The sequence below is a fragment of the Osmia lignaria genome, chromosome 9 (genome assembly GCF_051020975.1).
Source record: "Osmia lignaria lignaria isolate PbOS001 chromosome 9, iyOsmLign1, whole genome shotgun sequence".
In the NCBI taxonomy this organism is placed as follows: Eukaryota; Metazoa; Arthropoda; class Insecta; order Hymenoptera; family Megachilidae; genus Osmia; species Osmia lignaria.
The window spans coordinates 10,494,106-10,518,015 of NC_135040.1; the positions used below are offsets into that span (position 1 = coordinate 10,494,106).

The 23,910-nt window shown below is 44.1% G+C and overlaps 1 protein-coding gene across 3 annotated transcripts in view; it reads right to left on the minus strand.

The window, feature by feature from the left end:
- LOC117601202 (uncharacterized) overlaps positions 1-23,910 on the minus strand; it is a 196,239-nt gene that overhangs the window by 41,698 nt on the left and 130,631 nt on the right. For all 3 annotated transcript variants that reach the window (XM_034317688.2, XM_034317706.2, XM_034317697.2), the window contains 5 exons: positions 21,263-21,356; positions 21,095-21,184; positions 20,878-20,964; positions 18,028-18,245; positions 17,455-17,593 (listed from right to left, as the gene is read on the minus strand). In XM_034317688.2, coding sequence (XP_034173579.2) covers positions 17,455-17,593; positions 18,028-18,245; positions 20,878-20,964; positions 21,095-21,184; positions 21,263-21,356 — 628 coding nt within the window. The remainder of the gene's footprint in view (positions 1-17,454; positions 17,594-18,027; positions 18,246-20,877; positions 20,965-21,094; positions 21,185-21,262; positions 21,357-23,910) is intronic.

Sequence of the window (23,910 nt, forward strand, 5' to 3'; positions counted from 1 at the left end):
CATCTGGGGGTGTCTGCGACCCCTTAAATCATGACCCCTCGAATACAAAGGCATGTCTAGTCTTCTTGCATCTGTAGTCACTGTTCAAAGTGAGGAGAGCTGCTTTCAGTGAAGTAGACGGCAACTGATTACGCAGTTTCGAAGGAGAGAACCGCCTGGGTGCAACGTATATGGAAGGGAAGGCCTTCTTTACTGTGCCTCGAGATTATAGTTATTACTGTAATAAAGATACACGGTTTGTTTGCTCTCGAACGCAAAGGAAAAGGGGGTCCCTCTGCATGCTTCCAGACTCCAGAGGAATGCCGCGATTCATTCGGTCGGCCTGCGGGAATACAAGCGTGTAATAAAATGTTTACACTACTAAACTGTTTCCTGGATCGTTCGTTCTGCACCCCGCCTATTTTATACCACCTTCCTTTGACGATTGTTTCGAAGATACAATCCTCTTTATGTTCACCTATTTCACCCTTTTGAAAATTTCCTATCTCTGCCTTTACTGTTTAATTATTAACCGTCTATGCATTATTAATGAAACAAAAACAAGAATGGCCTTAGTAAGTTGCAGACGAAAAGGAGGAAAGCAACACAAAAAAGAGGGATGGTTATTCCTTTCGGATCATCGTTGTCCTCTCGCGGATACGTAGGCCTGTTGGTACGAACACGATTCTGCTTTTAGCACGGCGCAAGGTGAGAGCGTATTTTATGGACAATTAACGATCGTTCCCACGGGAACACTTTGTCGAGGATACTTCGTCCCGACAATTTTGCGTTCTCGCTGATAAGCCGATCGAACGTGACCAATTAAAGGGTCTCTTGTACGAGATCAGTTTTCGTCGCGGACTTTCGAACGCGGTTTCGCTCTCGAAAAAGAGGAAACCTTGAGACCACCTTCTATTGTTCAACGAAACCTGCTTGATTTCTTACTGAGAAACTTTTTTGAACTTGTTTCTAGTAACACAAGTCTGCACGTACTAAAATAATGTTTCATCATTTCAATCCGCTTAGTCCACGAATCCCTCTCATTCCCGGGATCATCTTGTGTACACCGAGGGAACCGTATTAAAGAAGCAATTTCAAGGAACACGTTGTAAGGCAAGAGAGCAAGCAGATTTACAGCAACCTCTCGCTTCCCTCAATCCACAGCCACCCCTGATAAGATAAGTCCTCGCCAAGGAACCTCTTAACCGCGGACGGGGTCTCGAGTGGCACACGTTAGTATACGCGAGTGAAGTCTAATTACAACACAAGAGGGTACGGGCGTTTACACGCTGAACGCCGTGGTTACCCGCTAACTGCGTTTCCTGTTTACAAACGACAGCGAAGCCATTGTTCGATCCATCGTCGATGGCTGCTCGATGATCGCGCGCGAACGAGGGAAACCGCCTCGCTAAAGTACATATGTATATGCCGTTAATTACCCCTGCTGCACGGGAATTCGCGGGATCCTGTTCTCACGAATGCGAGAAAAAAATGAAAGCGTAAGAATGCGTCGCGACGCGTGTGAAGCATTTTTAAAGCGCGACGATCGCGTTTTAATTACGGGATGCTTTATCGCTAGCTCCCGAGTCGAAGAACGCGCGTTTTCGACGGTTATCAGCGCTGAGAACTTGAAGAGGATGGAGTTCGAGTGCACCGTAACTTGGCTGCTTTTTTCAGCTAACTATTTTTTCAATTTTCAAATCACTCGATGAGAATCAGAATCGATGGTGCACGTAAGGTGAATACAATCGGTTAGAAACTACGAATAAGAAAAAAAATATATCCTAAGATGGTATCATCGTGCGACTTGGGCTTGGTTCGAATAGCCCCGTCACGGCGCGGTCACGATTCAGTCAAATATTATTTTATGCTCTATTGCATAGCGGCGTTCACGCTCTGGTCACGTTTAGTCGTCGAGTAACATCTGGTCGTGTTATGACAGCGCTTACGAGCAGAGAAAAATTTTACCCAAAATCATTAGAAATTAATTTCTAACGCATATTTGTCCATTAAGAATGAGACGCGTAACAAATCATCCTCAAAGATCATCCATGTGTTAACCGACTGATATCTCTTGCAAGAAATATACCATCCCTCAGACATCGTTCATAGAAGGATGGAGCTTCCATCAGTCAAAAAAAAATACAAGAAAAATAGGAGTAACCGAACAGTATAGGACCAAGAAGCACGCATGACCGTGGGAACGATGTCCTAATGGAATCTCCACGAGGAACGTGTTCGTTCTCGAGGAACATCGTTTCCGGAGGTTCTGGTCCTCCGGTTCGCAGAATCCTCGGTTCGCGTCAACGTAGACGAGGCTCGCGTCACCTCGTCATCGTTGAATTATTACCACGAGCGGGCGCAATATAATTCGCGAACCGCATAATATATTGCGAAAATCAAACACGGCTGACAGCCGTGTGGCTAGACAAAAGGCGCCATTGGCGAAGCGTAAATCACTTTAGGAGCCGAGTCACCTCCAGACGGTGCCTCTCTTCGGGGTCACGCCACCGTCCTGCCTCCCCACCTAGACGTCTCGTGGATGGCAGACAGGGTCTGGTACCCTGGACGAGACTCTTTAAGGGGACCACACACCATGATCTTGGAACATCAAAGCGTGGAAGCCCTCGAGAAGTCACCGTAGGACGTCGCGTACAAGTGTTTACGGACCGGTCTTCTCTTCGAGGCCGATTTTCAGTACCTGCTAGCTACTTGCTGCTTCAGATCGTTATCTCATCAACGATTTGTGAACCTCCCCCTTCCGTTACATTCGGGCCCCCTGGTGTAACACTTTTTTGCTTTTACTTTCGTTGCCGAGAGAAAGAAGGGATCGAGGAGGTTGATGAGTTACGAGGAAAGATGGGGATCGTCCTGGTTTCGCGATCTTTGGGTTTCTGGGTTTTTAGGGTAGCTGAAATGATTCTAGATTTATTCTTTCAGAGGTGTATGGGAAGATCGAGTGCATTTGGGCGGATTAATCTTTTAGCAATACTACTTAATAATTTGTTCTCGAAAGCGGTTGATTTTTTAACACTTGGTACATAGAGTGTCTCAACTTTTCAATGTCACCATATGTACACCCGAATCCATGTGTCTTTTAAATACATTATTCAATATCTTTTTTATCATCGACAAGAAGAAAGCCATCCAAATTTTTTTCATCAACTGCTATTTACATCACTAAATACATGCAGATGGTATTATAACCGCACGTTTCTTGTCATGTTTATGGATGAGCGTGCAACAGAGATAAATAAAATCTGCTTGGATCATCGAAAACGCGACAACCATCTGTCATCTGTCAAAAGTTAACACTTTCGCTGCGAATGACGTACATACACGTCCTTGGAAATTGAATGCTAATTACAAAACACGTGTGTTACAATAGTGCAAAGATTTATCTTGTCAACTTTATTGTATCAAGTTTTTGCGATCAATTTGTGAAAGGGTTTACACTCTGTCGGTGATTAGTCACTTTTGTAATTATACAATAATTGATGCATTGCGGTAGATGTAATTTTGCAATGCACGTTACATAAGCGTATACTAATTAGTATGCATTAAGATATCTGCCAAAGTCCATTCTATACTGTTCAAAATTACTCAAATTCACGATGCAATGAAATAAAAAATGATTTGCACCAGCCAAGTTCGATCGCTTCCTATAATCATGATTTAACAAAAAGAAAGAAATAATATCCTCACCGTTCCTCAGCGAAAGAAACACCTCATCGAAGGTCAAGTTCTTGAAAAATCGATCGATCACCGAGTCAACGATACCATTCTCGTTCGAAATGTTCTCACGTGCCAATTAGTCACGCCGTACATCCTGTTTGTCTGGCACACGTGCACATCAAGGAAGAAACATCCACCTCACTCTATCCGCACGAGTTCACTCGAACCGAGAAACGATGGATCGCAGGTACCCGAACACGCTAGACGAACACGCTCGCGTTTCACGCATGTCGCCGGGATCCTTTGCACGCACGCTCGCACTAACGCACTCGCGCTTTGGATCGAGAGCGTGGATCGGATGCTGCCGGCAGAGAAACGCTCACTGATGCCAAGCAGGATCGAGCGTTAAGACGTACCCACACCGGACACAACTACATACACGCCCCTCCCACCTGTCTGTAATACTTCGCCTTCGTTGCATACACCTTCCACTTCCGAAACGCATCGATTTCGATCCAACCCTTTCGCCACCCCTGAATTACAATTGTGAAATATGAAAAATTGAAAGTGAAGAAAGACGCGAAGTATTGTAATTATTATACGATTAATTAAAAAAAGAAATAAACAATAAAAACACCGCAGATGTATATTTTTCTACCACCGTATATTGTTCTATACCGACGTTCGCAACGGTTGGAGGTAGACTGAGACTCCTGCACTCACGATCGAAGTCTAATTAAATGCAAACACGTATACTAAATAGCGTGCCAGTAACGGCTTAGTTGCGATAATACATGAAACGTCATCGTCAAAGTACCGAGAAGTGCATTAGACGTCTATTATCACATCTTTGGTCGTAAAGATTCTCGCAGCGATACCATTTGCTAATTAATCAATCTGAATTTGTAACAGAGATTTCGAACGTTGAATCTTGAAGATGCGATTAATAATACAAGGAGCGCTATGGGAAGATAAAAGAAGCAACGAAAAAGAGATACTCGAACGAAGTAAATAAAATGAGTAAATGTCTGAATGAATATGGAAAACGGAACGAATTGCACTTAAAGCTCGCGGCTCAATAACGATCAACAGCGTGTAATTATTTCCAGGATAGAAGCGAGAATGTGAAGAAGCGAGAGATGTATCCTGGCCGGTGGATTAGAAGTTTTCGAGTTGCACGGATGTTCCCGCAGGTAGTGCCGTGCCTGTGGTCGCGACTCGCATACTTAATGACATGACTGAGTTCGAAGCTATTTTCTGTAATGAGAATCTTCGTTCATCTGCTTGGATCTTGAACGAGTACCCTCGAGATGGACAGGGAAACACGAAGAGAGAGAAAGAGAGAGAATACGAGAACTTGTGCCGCATAATTCACAGGATCGGCTAATACCCCAGACGTTCGATGACACAGCGGTTCCCGTGAAATTCTAATTGTTCAACGGTTCGAACTGCAAATCAGGATGTTTGTCGTGTAAAGCGGGACTGTTTTTTCCTGTGATTCTCACCGGCGAAAGATAGGCTCGTTTTTTTTACACTCCTACATACGTTGAATGTGAATTGTCTTTTATACGAACGTTTTCTGAATACGCCCCACTGCATAATTAAAATTTTCCACAGGTACTTATTTCGATTCCCTTTCTTTCTATAGAGCAATGAACGGTTTTCAAATAAAATTTCAAGAACAGCTCCGCCGTCCAAGGATTAATTAACAATTCATCGATCGCGCAGCGCATAAATATCTCGTGTCTCCGTTTATCCGCGTTGTTTATTAGAATCTAATTAATCGGGCCGCGATGTAGGTTAACGCTCGTAGCGGGCCCGTTCGATAAGGCAGCCAGAATATTTAGTCGGATATAGCAGCGTCGATTTAATTGAATAAGTATGTCGCGAAGATGCATAACCGCGGAGATTATCTGTAGCCGCGGGATCGCAGAGATACCCGTGGCCGATCGGGCCCCGTCTCTATGCGTACGTATAGTTTTGTCTATAACTGAAACACAGATGCCTGGTGGATAAGGTTGAACGACTCGCAGGTACCTCTTTTGCGAGTTACCTTCGTGGAGAGAGAGATTGGCCGCGATTAGCATCGCTGGAATTCGCGACGGGATTCTCCGACCACATTTAACAACGCGGGTCGCGTCTGCCAACGGCGTGAAAAATTTGTCACGATGCGTTCGTTATGGCACTGACAACTTTCTGAGAGGAACTGATTCTTGGATTCGTCCCGATAAGGAATTTAATCATTAAAAGTCGAAACTCCTTTGTGGTAACATCATACTTATAGAATTTATTATAATTTGTCTTACCAAACACAGATATTTCCACTGCGATAGCGAATGGGTTAATTATGCTCATCATTTTTATTTTTACGGAACCGGTACCTGAAATAGTTTATTCGCCGTGTTTGATTACCGCAGGAATTTGTTTCTTTTAACTTTAAATCCTAATCATCGACCAAATATCTTTGTCCTCAGGTAGCCTAACCAATGATCGTAACGTTAAAGGTTTACCGAAACCCACCTCTCCCTTTTATATTACCTACCCCGTGTCGTCGTCATAAGTCCCAAGATAATCAAGATGTCCCGAAAATATCTTCGTTCTCGCCGAGGAATCCACCACGGGAAAGGAAAAAGTCGGAGAGCCTTTGAATCTTCTCAAAACCCTGTCGAGCAACTAAGATTCTTTAAAATCCAAGAATCTTACAATTAATTGCTTCCCTACTCGGCAATGTTTCTCAAATAATTAACGAAGCAAGTGTATCTGCTTCGACATGATTTTAATTTTTATTACTACCCTCTCGTGTCTTTTTCAAATCCTAAGCTAAGAAAAAGAAATGAAAGAAAAAGAAGAGAAGACGGGAGTCGACTTAGGTCGTACATAAAACCCTGTACCTTCTGGATCAACGTGCGTGTATGTACACGCATCGTGAACGACAATGCTTGCACGTACTCGAGTACGTAGAGGGATCGCAATTAGCATACCAGAGCGTTCCAAGAACCCGGCACTCGTTCTGCTCTTCTGCGAGCCGAGAAAAGGCAGGCGAACTCACAGTGACTCACTCGTTGATATTGGAACCCTAAGTATAACTATCCTGCTGCTACCACGTCGATTACTTTTTTTTCAAATTCCTTTCAACGAGTATCTTAATTTATTTATTTATTTATTTACTAAACGGGATTAACCCTTTGATACAAATTTTAACAAAAATAATTGTATTAAGAACCTTCGTGCATATAAGATACAACCGGTGTACATACAACACGGTACTGGTGGCATTCAGCAATATGGCACAAAACATTACATTAGGCAAAACATATAGTACAGAATATAAAGGTACATAAAATCTGAGATAGTCGAAAGTACACGACGCAACGCAATAGATAATAATCAGTGAAAGGGTACGCATATGATATGTTACGCATCTTCTTGTAAACGAGGTTGACATAAAGCACGCTTTATGTCACCTCTTAGAGTGGAAGTAGATCTAATTAATCGTTCGTCCGAAATTTTATAGAAACATGGTAACGAATGTTTCGAAACTCGTTCACACGACCGACGAGACGTTCAAAATTCCATTAAACGTGGAATCATAAGAAGTGAAAACGATCTTTCAACCCATCGTTACATCATTTATAGATCCACATCTTTCTCATACCAACGCTCTGTGAGCAAATTGAACCGCAAAGTAATAAAGTCGTAACATCAAAGGGAATCAGGCAATCACTGTTTTGCGTAACGAATTGCAAAACGACTCACCGCCCTCTAAATCTTCACCTACATAATTAAAGACGTATCATCGACACGTTGACCGACGAGGTCGGCGCCAGTGACTATCACCACAAATTTAAATTTAGATAATTAATTTCGAATATCCTTAATATTGTGCTAATAATATAAGGTGTGAAATTGTAAAGTTGAATAGAAAAATTACATAATTATATCTTCGGTAAATGATACAATAACACTTGGTATTACGTACAACAATTTTCACCGTGGGAATTGATGCGTTAAATTAGCACCTCTCTATTTCATATAATTTTCAAGGTAGCACGTTATCACTCAACTTTTTTTTAAAAGTGCAGTGGTCCGAGTTTGACAATTAAATAAAATTCGATAAAGTGCAATAAAATGCGCGAGACGCGTTACACAACGTCTGAGCGAAGCGATACGACCGGAAAGGATTAAATTGAAGACAAATTGGATTTCTCGATGAGTCTCGGGGCTCGATCAGAAGCGAAGGCAAAGGTGTCGCAATCTCTTGATAGCCGAGCGACAATGTAGACTTACGATCGTGTGTACTTGGTGCCAGAGGTTACGGCACGGCAATAAAAGTCATAGAACGACGCCCATAGAGCGACTGAGACGGAGAGTTTCGTAATAAGAAAACGGGCCAGAGGCACAGAAACGCGTGTGTAATTTATGCGAGATACACGGGCCCGTTGCAAAATCCTCGAGCGAGCGCGACGTCTCGTGATTCGACGCGGCTTATCGTCGCTAAGCTGGACAAAGGATCGCGCGCGATCGAAGAATCGTGAAACGAACTCCCGCCGATCGATCGTCACGTGGGCTCTCGATAACGCCCCGAGATCGAGACGCGGCTCGATCGATTTTCAGAGAAAGTTCTGCTGGCGTGGCTGGTGATTTGCAATATCGACACACTCGGTCCTGTATCGTTTCGCATAGTAATTGCGACGACAGTGTACAGAGTACCACCATTTCGTTTCGATTTATCTGATGCGTAGGATGTGCGTACAATAGCGACGATCGAAAATAGAAGACTTTTCAACCCTGAACAAAGATACATACTTGTCTTCAAAATTTATTCATAGTCTAATTGAATTATTTCAAAATACCAACTCGAAAGTTTGACAATATCTTTGAGATGCAGGACAATTTATGCGGTCGATTTCACCAAAATCTATCTTTCACTGAACGAATCAAGGGTATCGGGATCAATTTCGTCGAAAGTTAATGGAGCACCGAACACGTATGGATTTCAGATGACTTCCGGGTCAGAAACCGCTAATGCGTGTCCGTGACCACGAAAGGGAAGAAGAAGCACGGGGAAGCGTTACTTTCACGAAGTTAACGGAAAAACCGCAACAAAGATGGCTACTTTTTTTATTACAATCGATTCTGAAATAAAGAAAAATATTGTTACTTTCATATAACTATGATAAACTAGGATCGTAGGTAATAAGAATCAATTTTCTTTCATCTACCGGTTTATGGACACCGTACATAGGCTCGAGCACCGAATCAATTCGTTTCGTAAGGTGTAAAATTCAGTTTAGCATCGGAGCCAGCCTGCGGGAATTTGAATACGAGAGCAGGGCATCGTAGAAGGTGGCAGGTTGGATGTTTCGTCGTTTTCTTTCGCCATGTTGGAACAGGTTAGCCGGTACGCGACACCTGCTCTCAGGCCTGAAAATTCTTTCGCGGGCCCTCCAGCCGGCTTATCGAGTTTGCTCATCTCCAATCAAGCCCGTCACGGACCAACCGAATAATCTCGCCAAATATTTCGTCGGTATTAAACTCTCCCGTTCCAGCGTGTTCGTCGTTATTCATCCTTGTATATTTTCCTGGAACGCGAAACAAGCGTTGCTATCGTCGCGAAACACCAGTTCGATCAACAGTTTATACGTCGAGACAGTATATTTTAGAAGCGTTCAGACCGGCTAATGTCCCGATTGGAATTCGATCGACGGATTCAGAAATTGTACCGCACGAAATGTACGATCAGGCGTCTGACCAATTTCAGTTGCTCTACTTGTTCAACTTTAAGCTCTACCGAATCTTGAACCTACCTAATTATATTTTTCCGAAGGAAATTCTACGATAAGGGATTAAATCGAGCAGTCAGTTAAAACAGATTTTTGCAAAAACTGGGCGAGGTTACTATCGACTCGATACTTCATCTATTGCGAGACGTTGGAAGACGATCTTATTCTTGGGACGTTTTGCTCGGTGCGATATCAGCCAGAGATAATATGTGTACACGGCATGGCAAAGATTCTGTTAAGATACGACGGGTTCGGGCCGTGCATCATACAAATATTTACACGGCGTGTAGACGCGCGATAGAAGAGCCGGCTCGAGGTTACGCTCGAGCATTGGTAGCGAGCGTGATCCATGGATCCGCGCGAGTTTGCTCCAGGATTTCACCCCTTTTACCCAGCGGACCGTCTATCTATCTTCCGAGCATCTTCGCTCGGAAGCGGACGCACGCGCGCTTTTCTTTCTCGCGGCACTTCTGCTATTTATCTGGCTACTTTTTGTCCTCCTCGCTTGCACGTCCGGCGTGATGCACGCGCGAAAGCCGTATTCCTCTTGAAAGTTGCACCGTTCCTCGTGATTTAAGACGGCGAATCTTCTCGACTTTGTTATTTTGTCTCTTTCTTTTAAAAGAGTAGATGATTAATTGATTTTGAGATAATAAGAAGAACGTTGACGAAGACCAGTTTCGCATCGACTATCGAAAAAGTGAAACTGTGCAAGAAAACGGGCGACGACCGCTCTAAAATTGGCCAAAATCCAGACGAGAAAGCGACAGGGAACAATACGACCGCAAGACCGCATCAAAAGGCCGCGTGCATCGATCGGTGAATCAATATTTATTCAGGCCGTGGGTCAAAGCCAGCCACAGCCGATGATTGGAGCTTCTGACGGGGGAAAACACGCGCGGCTCGATTTATTAATCGAAAAGCGCAATCTCGTTTAAATAATACGTTGGCCCGTTTCAATGAAACCGACAGAATTACGATCGAGATTTTACAAAGCGAACGAATGGACGGTAATCGAACAAATCTCACCTCTCTCTCACTCTCTGTTCATATATTTTCGCGATAGAAGTTATCGCTTTTACGCTTAATTACGAAATTAATTGCCAACGTGTACACGTATCTCGGTCGAAAGCGTGATTATCACCGATTTAACCAACGATTACCTTATCTCTTTCACCCTTTTTCTTTTCTCCCGTTCGACCAGCAACTTCGCTGTACATCCACTTTCCAACACCGAGAATCTCTCAATCTTTCTTCTAACGGTTGTACGATTCTTCGTCGTCTCTCTGTCCGACGATAATCTATAACCATAACTTCTTCTGGTAATAGTTTCGCTCTCTGTTCCGCGTGCAACCGAGTTTCCCACCCTCTTTGTCTTCGTTGGTTCGCGCGGTTCGATGATAAACGAACTTTAAATCAGTCGCACAGTATTAGCGGTACTATAGGTCTCGGTTACCTATAAAACGGCGGTCAGAAGGTTTTCCGAGGTCGACTCGCGAGACCTAATAACGTGGGAAATCTTCGGCCAGACCGATAATTAAATGTCCCGCTCCGCACGGTTTATTCCATTCAATTAGCGATAATTGGTAAATTATATATACCCACTGGCTGTTTTTCGATGTTCGCTGTGTGGTTACGAGCGCGATAAACTAACGGCTCGTCAATGATCGTTTTACTTTCAATTCGTGTTTAAGGATGAGAAACGAGGTTACGTTATATTTCTTTCAAAGGTTTTTCAAATCGAAATATTAAACGTCTGTATGTTAATTTAGTGGATGGTCCTAAATATCCTTTGGTACCGCAATGATCCTTACCACTATCCTCAATTAAAGCGTCCCCAAATATCATTCTAAGGCATTTCCCAGTCCAATTTGACCTGATCACATTTTCCGATTTCCCAAAGGCACGATCATCCCTTTATTCGGATAGTAACGCAGTAAAAACCATGTCTGGTTTACGTTAATCCCATTAAGCGTTTCGATATAATTACTGGTCGACGACCGCTGGTAACGAGATTGGTGTCCTGGAAGGACCAGTTTGGACACTGCTTCCAGAACCTCTGGACAAAGGCAGAGAATAATATCGTTCAAAGTTGAGCCTAGCCTAATGGCGGCTTTGTTGCCGGATGGTCGACGATCACGCAATTCCATCGTTTCCACGAGAAAGCCCTCAGGAACCGTTTGCAATGAAACTTCCCTTAGGAAGGAAAACTTTTTTAATTAAGATGGTACACGTTGGTAATGCTTTCTCCCTTCTTCTCTTTACCGTGAAATTTTCAAACGCCACGATATTTCTGCCGTCGAAGCAAAATCCGAACGACTCAATTGAGTCAACCAGCGACACTGGATGAAATTAATTGCGGGCGTTAATCGAATTAATTGCCCAGTAATTTTCGCGAAACATCTTAGCCACGATCTGCCCCTGTGGTTATCTAGCCACGAGATCTGAACGATGATCGCGCCGCCATGCCACGTGGAAACGCTTTCAAACTCCATGCCGCGCCGGGCCGTGTTTAATTAGAAGTCGAAAAACACGAGATAATTGCTCGGGGGCAAGGTGAAATCGGAGCGTAGCTTCCACGAAACCCCGTGGTCGGGACACTTCGTGAAAGGGTTCTCAGCATGGAGAGGAATAAAATCCTCGGGATGGAGACTCAATGATCCGTGGACATCCTGTCCTTTGTAGGCTGTTTCGTAGAAACGATAAAACGTCGGTAGAAAAGGAAGAACGATGTGGCCAGCATGGATTCTACCAATAAGGCGTTATGACGCGACGAAGCAATCCTTCCCGCTTATTTGCATGCGCTCACTGGTGACAATGGTATCAGCAAAGAGGACTCTAACCAAAGTCGCGTTTCTTCCATGAGTAAACGGAGAATTCCTCTCGATGGTATTGTTGAAAAATAAAAAAATAAAAATGATCAAATTGGTGGAACTTGCAGGAAAAAAAGTTGAAGACGGTCTAATACCGGAAATGAAAGACCAGTCTTCCGCATTGTAGATAGCTATCTTTTCTAAACCAGCAACAACTATCGTCAATGATTCTATTCGAGCATCAAAGACAAAGAAAGTCTATGAAATTTTCATAAGTAACCATTGGGTACATAGAAGCGCGATCCGAATCGTTCATATTACTTCAGGAGCGACTACCGCTGCTACTATGGAGGCTGTTTCTCGAGGCAAGAAGCAAAGGCTCTCTATCAGCAGGGAAAATCTTCGAGCGGGAAAAACATCGCGACGCGGCGCGGCGCGGCGCGGCGCGGCGCGGCGGTTGCAGTCGAGCTCGAAATGTTCGTTATGCAACGAAGCGGAGTCGCCGTCGCGGCGGGAGTTCCACGACGTTGCGAAAACAGCGATACAGCTTGCAACAATAAGGGAACGCGTCGACTAGGGAGCGCACAATGGCTAGATAAGGTAGGGGAACGGGGGAGGCAGCTTATAAAAGGCATACACCTAGACCTTACGGCTTACGGTCTCCGCGAGCTGATATGCACGCGTGCGCTATAAACGCGAAAGGCGGCGAAACAACGGATGAATACGAGCACCGGTACCAGCTCGAACCGGCAGGGAAAAACGTTCGCCTTCATTGGCTATGCCCGGCGCATCTCTTTATCTGATTGAAAGAAGCCGCCTCCCAGGGACTTTTGCCCTGCTGCAACATCCAGCCCCGAGCTTGTTCGTGAGTCACTACGAGCCTTAAATTCCTATCGTCGGCTTTCTAAACACGCGCTAGACAACGGGGCACGCGATAAATGACTGCCCGAGATTCGCGAGAGGAATTTCTGACTCTACTTTATCCGGATTGATTATGCTTCGATACCGAGAATGGAGGTTGCTTGATTAGAAGAATCTATATAACAAGTCCTTGCTCCACTTTTGAATATTACAAAATTCTTGGTTTTGTAAGAGCCGATACTAAATGTTGCTAAAGTAAACGACAATGCTCATTAGAGTGTCGTTCATCAAGAGGCATTATCGGGACAAGGTTTCCTGTTCCACTCTTATATCAATCATTCGTCAGGTGCTTAGACACCTTCAATTAATTTCAATCGATCGTATCCACGGCGTTCGTCGTGCATAAATCTCCGGGCAGATAATACCGATACAAGGCTCTCTGCAAGGATCTCTTCGATCGCAAGCTGTTCGCTCATCTTATCGCGACCGCCGAGGGGTGCGGATCTACCTGTCAAACGTATATATACCTTTCATTTATTTTCCCACTTTATTTCATTTACTTTATTCATTTTCTTAGCTTATTGAAAAAGCTCATCAAGGAGACGAAATTTATAATTTCATCCCTCTTTATTCATTATTTCATTTCTTTTTATGGACCTCGGCTCACCTTCTCAATTATTTATTATTTTATCCTTCCACCACTCTTGTTACCATCGAATCCAGCCACGAACAAAGGATCGCTCGCGTTATTCATCGAATTGCATCGTAAATGCATTTTACGGCGTCGCGAAACGTGCCGTGTTCATCAGCGATCGCCTCGCCGTTCAAACGATCGTCTTTTGCACCACCAAAGCAATGAAAAGTCCTTCATTTTTCTCGTCGAACGGCTTTCGAAGAGTCGTGGTCTTTTATGAAACGCTAAGGTGTTGGAACGATGTGTTCAGCATCAACGAGAAGAGGTTCTTTGTTTCCATTCTTAAACCGAGAATTGCATTAACGAACATACCAACCGATTCATCTACGTAATTTCCTTTCGTACTTTCTTCCCCGTAGATAATTGCGCTGATACTTTCTCAAGAACGACTTTTCAAATGCAATTTGCTTTTTACAAGCGACTCCATTTCAAGATGTATAATGCACTCGAAAAACGAAATGATTCAGGAAACATTAAAACTTGGACGAAATTACACGTTTCTTCGGTTCGACAGAAGGTCCGGGCAAAGAAATTCTGCTGTCTCCAGAATGTTACAAAACGACTCCGTAAAATAAAAATAAGAAGACACCTTTTCTTCTTCGAACTTTGATAGTAAGTAATACATTCTTCGAGAGCTTTCACGTGTTGCCAGAAGAACATTGTGCCTATCTCGAATAAAATCGTGTTGCGAAATAAAAAGTAAAACATCAGGTCAATCCTGTGGAGGATTCAACACACTTTCCCACACACGTCCGCGATTTTGTACGTGGCGCTCTGGTGCAGAGGGAGGAACCGGTGTTACGGCAATTAATTCGAGCCCGATCGGTCCGCCTCTGATCCTTCCTCGTCTTCTCCCTTTTTTCATTCCCTTCTCGTCTCTACTCCTCCCTCGTAGCCCCGTCGGTACGGTGCACGCGCTATTTCCGTGAACCAAATACGGCGCTCGACCGAAGACGAGCTATACGTCGAGGGCAGGCTGTAGGACGAAGGTGGTTGTTCGTTCGATCGAAGTGGAACGTGTAATAACGGAATGCAGAGAGCTGATCCGCCTGAACCTCTTCTTGCCTCGTTCATTTTTTCACTCTTCCTCAACTCTGCGTGGGCGTTTTTGCAAAAATATTTTAATATCATTTACTAGCGATCGTTGGAATCTTAATCTCGATTCGAGCAATATTGCAATTTAATCACCCGTCTTCAATTTCATCCTTTCTTTCCACCATCTCCTCTAAGGGAACAATTAAACAATTGTCGGAATCGACCCACTTCTCGAGCCAGGAATCCGCGTCCTTCCTTGCGGCTGTCGAACAACGCGAGCCACTGTTCGTGAAAAAAAAAAAGGACGATCCTCGGACGTACGATCTCTTCGATCAAGATCGAACTTGGTCTTATATGGAGAGGCGTTTCGACGTAAAAGCAACAGCGTTGTCGAGCAGCACGCGCACCAATGGCCTCCCCTATTCGCTTCCTCGCGATACATCGTCCTCGAGGAGGTCGCGTCGAGGAATCCAACCTTATCAAGATCCTCTTCTCGTTTAATGATTCGCTTCTCACGGGTAACGAGAAAACCGACTAGAATATTGCTATTTATTTCGAAAGATCCTCCTCAATTTTTCCTCCTGAATTTCAGAATACTATTTTTCAATCACCTTATGTATAACTTGACGAAGTTCTATATACTTTAAAGAAGATTCACACGGTGGTGATTTGAGCAGATGTCAGCGCATATCGAAGATTTTGAGAAAGTTCTTTCTTGACCCTCTAATGACATCGTGTGCTACCCGCGTCAGTCGTCCCGTCTAAAGTTTCCCATCACTTTCTTATGACTTTCAACGAACTGGTCAGTTGCCTAGGATCGTTAAGGAGGCCAATGGCATCGATGACCGAAATCTTATCTCAATATAATTGCCGAATCATTGGCAATTATCTCGATTGAAAAATTAGCAAACAAATCGGAATGTATCTTCGTACACGCATAGATTATATCACAAGCAACTTCGTAACGCGTGATACAGCTAAATTCCAAATTCTCTGAACACGGTGTACGTTCACGTGTTTCCGGTTGAGACGGAGTTGTCACGTTTGTCGCACGTACGCTCGCGGATCGTGTCAGGCCGCGTGTCGGTTCTATGCGGTGCACTACGTGCACGCTGATTACGCGTTTAATTAGCATAATACAATGAGCCATTGTAAATAACACGGTTTTGCTCGGCCATTAACCAGCCACGGGACGGTTAATCACACAATGATTGTTCGGAACAATGGGAGGAGACAAGGTGCGCGGGTTACAATCATTTTCCTAATTCCAGGAACGTTTTACATCATTTTCTTTCCTTCGATTCAAAGTGTTATTCATATAGCTAGTTCTAATTTCACTTTTTTCTCTGACAAGATTCTATCTACATCAAATATCACCATCGAAATAGAATAATATTCACGCTGTTCAAAGTCATTCTCCCGATTTTCTTTTTTAATTATTTGATTATATTCAATATAAAGTGCCAGTCGCCGATAACCTCTGCGACATTCAACGTGTTAAATGAAATTTCCATTATCGAAGTTGAAATCCTCTTTACCAACACCTTATACATTACGTAACAGCTCATAATGTAACCAGCTGATACCAGATAGTCTCCGATAAAATCTTGAAATCCCAGAGATTTCAACGATACGCTCGAACAGCTTCGTCGATTCTCTTTTTCTTTACAATGCTCGATCGAATCGCCGCAAATTCACAGGATATCCACGGGAAAACATTCAAGCTTTTTCCTCGACGGGACCTGTTCCGTGCGCTGCGGTGCCGCGCTGTCTGCCGCGAGTTCGCGAGGAATCGCGAAACCCGATCCTCCTTCCGCGATCCACAGCCGTAACCGAACGATTCCCACAATATTTGTCGACCGTTTATCGACACTATGCTGTCAATTATCGATTAGGCTCGGCCGTGAACGCGCTCCTCCTCCGCAAACGTCACCGCGAGAATAACCCACGATAACGTGAAGCTTTTAAAGGGAACTACGTCCGATCGCGTATGCCTCTGATCCTCCGAGAGTTCAAGGATAACCATTCGAATGATAGGCAATAGCGCGGAATCTTGAAGCGTGTACCTCTCTAAATGGCAAGCTGGTGATCCATGTTTGTGCTACTTAGAGAGGCAACGTTCGATTTGCCGTTTACCGCGGCTCATTCAGCGTACAGGAAGCAGGGGACTGGAGCATTCGAGCACACGACTCCCTGCAAACGAGGTCGAACATCGGCTCGAGGTCGTCGGGGATGCCAGAAACGAGGTTACCCGGAGGCCGGTGCTCCTGTGCCCGTGGAAAAGCCTGGATCCGTGATCGAGGGAATCCGACCGACCGATCGATCTGCCACTCGGCCGTTCGACGAACACTTCGATCCGAAACGACGGGGAATCGTCCAGCCGTGCAATTTTCGAGGTGAAAGTATCGGCGGGTTACAACGAACCCTTTGTTTCAATGCTCAAGATCGAATCGGGGAGGATTGTGTAATTTATACGTTTCTTGTTTTATCGTTACTTTCTTTCTCTTGTAAAAATAAAACTACCGATACTACACACCTATTGTACGCGTCATGCAAATTCATTTATTTATACTGTACAAATAAATGAATGAAAGTATGATTAATGTGTACTTACCTCGTGCGCTTGGTCCTCGATACTCCTGAGAACCGCGAGATTCCGGATGGTCGCTCGTCGCGATTCGAACGACGATTCCAACCTGGTGGCGGCGTTCCCGACCTCCTCGACCAATCTCTGTGCTCGTTTCACCGCCAATCTTGGAAAGATAAAAAGGAAGCGCCATGATCGCGACGCACCGTTAGGAATTCGCGTAGCCGGGCTTATCGCTAACGAAACATCGAACCCTACTGATGAACCCTATCTTCGCCGTTTGTAACTTATCCGGACGATCGTTTGCAAGAATGTGCTTTCGCAAGTTTCTGCAACTCTGTCCCGATTTACTCCTCCTCGAGAGTTAATGCAAAAGACACATTTAAACAAGAAATTCGTATACTATTGCTACTTTATCGACGAAACGAACGAGGAGATCGTGGACACGTTTAATTAAAGTGGAATCGAGCATATAAAATCGTGCGAGGGAAAAACGAATACGAGTGATAATAAGTTTCAATAACGTATCGATCGGTGACTCGCGAGATTCGCCCGCGGATATCGCGCTTTCTAGCAGGAAGAGTGTAGTGTCTCTCCAACCTAATGTGCTCAAGGTGCAATAATGGCGAAGCACGTTCCTCCAGCGAAGAGATCGCTTCCTCCGCGTCTCTGGATGTTCTTCTTAACGTGGGGTCCGTGAGCAGACGACCGAGAGGCGTCAACGCGCCGGACAGGCTGCTGCATTCCTTCAGCTCGGACATCTCCAAGGCTAGTCTGCGACCGGCTGCTTGCCATTCTGTCATTAGGCTGTCGTACTCCTGCGAAAATAATAATATCGTCGTGATTTAATCGTTTGAATCAATTGAAAATTGATTTTGCTTTCGGCTTCTGATCAGATTCAGAAGAGATGCACGGTGCGCGAATGCCGCTAATAAAAATATAAGGATGACAAGCGAATCAGACTTCCAACCTGCAATGAGCATTAGCTATTGACACCCGTACGCAGAATGCAGAACAGGCACACCTAATCATTAGTCCGTCCCGATTTGCTCGCTCGTTACAGTACATTCTTGATCGATCAAAAATTTCAATCCCATGGAATCACTCGCATATAAATATACAACTTGCTTTTACAGTGACTAGTAGATTCTGTTCAGCTGTCAACAAACTTCTAATCAAAGTTCTCTTAACACTACCGGCTGGCACAGTAGAAATAGCAACGTCTAACGCGATACGTCATAATATTGATTACTAATCATGTTAATGATTCGTTTCTTAATTTCGATCGGGCAACTTTTCATCGCAAAAGATCGAAGAGGAAAGAAAGTATTATTGTTCCTTAAATGAATTGCATGACTGTCATTAAGCTTGATTGTTCCTAATTGGGAATCTAAATGCTACAAAATATAGTTAAACGCTACACATTTATCACGGACGAACGAAGCGTAAGCGTGCAATAGCTCGCAAGGTGAATCGAACGCTCAATTGACGTCTTAATTTCGCGAAATCATGATAGATCGATCGATCGAGAGATCGGCTATCGCCCGAGGCAACTCGCTCTCCGACTTCCTCGGTATCGTTGTCAAAACGATTCGACGATCGCTATAACTCAAACTTTATCTGCGATGACTAGCGATCGTTAATAATTCTTCGGTAAACGTACAGTCGATTTCTGCGGACATTGACTTCTATGGAGTTCGGTAGGAGCTTCTACAAGATTCTAACGGAATGATGTGTCGTTCGACACGATTAGAAAAATCAATTACAGTTTCTAAGAAATTGAAAGTCATTTGTTATTCTGGTCTAATATTTTTTCGAACGGTAGTCGCCAAATCGTAAAAATATCATTTTGAACAAAAAAAAAGGATTAAGAAAGATCAAGGAAGTTCAGTGTTTTCTAATCGAGAACACTGAAGACCATTCTTGGGATGTTTCAAGAAATAGGAGTCCTTACTTTCCGCCGAGGAATTCGATGCGTGCTTCTAAGCTAATGTCCGTTTCCAGGAACATCGCGACCGACCGTTATTTATGAACATTTTCCATTGGCAAATGGCAAAATTTTCTTCTTGTAATGTTTCCCGATCGATCGTCGACAAGGTCGCGAATAATTCTCGTCGGAGTCAGCTGGCGTTCGATCGTCTTTGCTTATGGGTATCGAACGGCTCAATAGCCAGATACGAACTCGTCATCGTGTTATTTTAAGCGGAACAATAACTGAATAATAAAGCCAAGTCGTTCAGGTAAGTACAAAACATCGAAGGACGAAGATGCGAAATGTTGCGAAACAAAAATGATCCTCGATTCGTTAGAATTGCATCGAGATCCTTTTTTCGAGTACCGATTGCGAAGCGTTTAATCTATTAGAACGAAGTTAAAGTATATGGATTGTCATAAAATAGATGAAACTGATTTATGTTTGTCCATTCTTAAATCACTTACAACACGTCTGATTACTGTAAAAAAAGACCTAACTAAAGGCATAACTAATAAAGTATTCCAACTCCAATCCGAACTTCAAATGGGTAAAGACGTTCAGCAAAAAGAAGGAACGATGTTCATTCAAACAGCAACTGGACAATCAGGAATAAAACTCATGCAACAGCTTCGTCCTACAATCTCTTTCAAAGCTCGGCCCAGTAAATTGGTTACTGGTATCGTCTGCCAGTGAAATCCGTGCATATTCACGGGACAACATCAATTACCAGCGCGGTATACGTAGGCTCGATTCACGTCAAAACACTCGATCCTTTCGCCATCAGCGATCAGCGATCAACGAAGCACGGTTTGGCTTCGTTTAACGCGCCGCATAATTCGAAGGCATGTCTCGACGCGGAAAAAAATTGCGAGGACCGTGACGAATTGCGATCGCGATACCGGCGACGAGGCCCGACTTTTCTCTTAACGGGACCCATTAAAACGCCATTACGCGGGTCCCCGTGGGTTGAGAGCCCCGGATAAATTGGTAACATCGGTCAGTGCCACCGTCGCTGCTATACACTCGCCGACAATAATTGCGGGCGCGATTCGAAAGGCAGCTCGTTCGAGTGGCGAACACCGGCACAATTATTCCGCTCGTAACCGAACGAAGAGCCACGCTCATTTTTCATCGAACCTGCCGAATCACCGTCGTGACATTCGGTCAAACCACTGACACGCCGCGCCGCGCCGCGTCGACCAAATTCCTCCTCGTCCATTCCTCTGCCCTATCTCGCTACCGAGCGGAGGCGCGATCCTTTTCGGAAGCAATTTGTCCGCGACTCTCGATTCGCACCGATGCCTTCGACAAAACCTCTCATTCACTTTACGCAAGTATTTTATCAAACACTCGTAACACTCTTCGTCAGGTGTTCGAGTACCTTTCTCCGAAAGTTAAATTGACGAAGCGTCTACATTTACATACAAGTGTATCAAGTGCAAACATCACTTCAACACGGCAAAGCATTAATTTACCTTATAGAATGCGATCCATTGCGCTTGGTCAGGGTTTTCTCGTCTGGGAACGCGTTCTCTCAAAGCATGCTCGTCCATCGCGATCGTCTGAGAACAAAACAGAAAATGCTTAACAAACAAAACCCTCTTCGCGATTCACCCTTTCAAAAATTCAAACTGCTTTCCGTGAGAAGCACTCGAAATGAAACGCGTCTTGATGAATTAATTCATTTCTCACCTTAACGTGGCTCAAAGGTAACTGAGATTCGGTCGAGTGCTCAGCCACGAAACTCGGCGATAACAATGCCTGAGAAACATTGACTCGTCCCTGAAAATCAAATACCTCTCATTTATTTTCTGCTCTTTAAATATACATAGATAACAGGATAGAAAATAATTGACGTACCTGCACCAGAGACAGAACTTTGTCCAGGAACTCCAGACAATCGGGAGCGTTTCCACGAACCAACAGGGTGAATCCGTTCTTCGTGCTTTCGGTACTGAAATCATAGAAAGTTCGATCGAATTAGTTGACGACATTTGAAGTAACGCAATTTCTGTTCCCCCGCTCATGATCAAAGCGTAAAACGAGCCGATACGCTCGTGAAAGCGTGTAATCCTCTCGCGAGTTCAAACTACCCCCTTGAAGGCGTTAAATCGTTTCGCTTCGATCTTCCCCAGTGGTAATCGAATTACGCTAGCGAGAACGATTTCTTGTTCTAGAGCGTTTTATCGTCGCTGTGAATTTCAGCATTATTTAATATAATTTCTTTGTCATTATTTTTAATAGAAATCCCGTATAAGAAAATGGTTCCGTGATCCCGCATTGAGATGTGACACGTGGGTGGTTCGCGTAATTGCACAGCGTTTCTCACGCGGCTCCAGTGGCACCCTTCCCCTTCTCATCCCCGCCAACCCCTTTTCATTCGTACAGCAATCATGCCTCCACTTCACAGTGGCGTATCCACTGTTCACAATACCCCTCATTGTGCCTACGATCCTTTAATCCGCTTCGAGCCCCGTTCTGCCATGCTACTCTCTTTCATTCTCGCCACGATTGACAAACGAAAATGCAGCTACGTATTTTTGTTTTCATACCGCGCGCGTTTGCACTCGTTCCTTTCAGATAGCTCGAGACTGTATTGAAAAACGATAATAATCATGCCTTCTTAGAGGATACAAGTGTGTCTTGTACCGAGTTCCGACAGGGTCAATGAAATTCAAGTACAACGAGCGCTATTGAACTGTTTAAATCAATTAATTCAAACAGTTCTACTTGAAGCGTTTAATGAGGCCATTCAGAGGAAGATTGAGAGCGTTTTAATGTATCTTGAATCAAGATGGCAAAAGAGATTTGCGTTTCGCACGGTACTATCCATGCGTTAATCCTAGTCTAACAATTCTCTTGGAGTAGTTCTAAGAGAGATCCACGGAAGAGAAATTCTAAACATAGAAATAAGTTGGCGTTCGGAGGGAACGCAAGGAGTCGGTGTCAATTAACCCCGGTACGGTCGCCGTCGAACGGTTCCGCCATAACCGTGACACGTGGATTTACAATTCGATCGTAACTGTCCGCCGTGTTGGACATTCTCTACGCCACTGCCCACTCTCCGGGAGGAAACTCATGCATTAGCGGCATTGTGAAGCTAGAGAAGCAGCTTGTGGAAGCGGCGTGTTCGGTATCGCGACAGCCCGTCCCCCTTGTATATACCTAAAACCGCAGCCACCACCTGGGTGGGCAAAAGGTTGTCGAGCAAAGACCCCGTCACGACCCATCGTTCCTCGAACCTTCGCGACCATGTAATGTAACATCGCTGCTCTCCCGTGGTTACACTTTGACGGAACACACGTGGGAGAATATCCGACGAAAAAGCACTTCTAGCAAGTACCGTGGCAATAATCGTCGATTGCTTTTTTGCATGAAATTCAGAGGAGAGTGAAGCTCCAGTTTGGATGCTCCAGTTTGCGATCGTCGAGTTTCGAACACTTTCACTGTAACAAATGTTACCAACGGAATACCGAACGATGGAATTTCTGCTATAGACAGCTGCGAAGATTAATATTAGAACGATGAGAGAAGGTTGTTTGACCTTTCCAGGTTCATCGATTCTGTATAGTACATCGAGTGCAGCTACTCTTCAGGAAGTGAAATAATATCAAGCTTGAGAAAAGTGTTTTAACTAGAGATCGCAGTCAAAGGGTACCATCGTTTCACACAAAATGATAGAAAAAGTGGATGATACACCGCAACGCTTCTTTCTAATGTACACTTATGTTCCCTATTACGTTTTTACCAACTTCCTCCGTTCTGTTTTATCAAGCAATTTTGAATGCTAAATTACCTTAAAGAATCTACGACTGTTTCTCTACGTTTCTGCTGTTCCACTTTTTTTCCTCTCCAGCGTATTTAACGCTATTAAAGCGTCACACTCGACGTGTCGCGTCGTTAGAGAGCTGTTAACTCTATTAGAACGTTATTAAGAATACGGGTCTCCTGGTTTCTACCGGCGAACGTTGGTCAAGTGGATAGTCATTTATTTCTCCGCTTCCCACGCAAATATGTAAGTACACTTGTCCGCAAGATTCGACGAACCGATCGGTTAGGATCCAAGTCACGTGGCAATATGTCAATCGACTGGCAAGGAAGAAGTTCTGGTCTCTGAAACAACAATCGAGGGAAGTACGATGTTCCGTACCTCCAGGCTGGCGTTCGCGGTAATAATTAAACTGATAATTACGATATTGCCATTGAACGTATGCAAATGAGTGTCTTCTTCGCGGAGGAGAGAAATTCGTTACCGATGCTGGCTAGACAATGGTCTATTAACATCGAAAGGAATATTTGATGCTGGATGTTTCTGACATCATTACAAACGCGAAGAAAAGTTCTGAATTTTTTGAAAAAGCTACATCAATTTTTCAGGCGAAATATCAGAATTACTTCAAGGACTATCTGTTTCTATTAAGGCATTCACGAATTCAGTGGCAAGATTTGTATGCGGATCAGCTGCAACGCGTATGCTAAGTGCAATGTTTCGCTCAACAGTCGTGTTA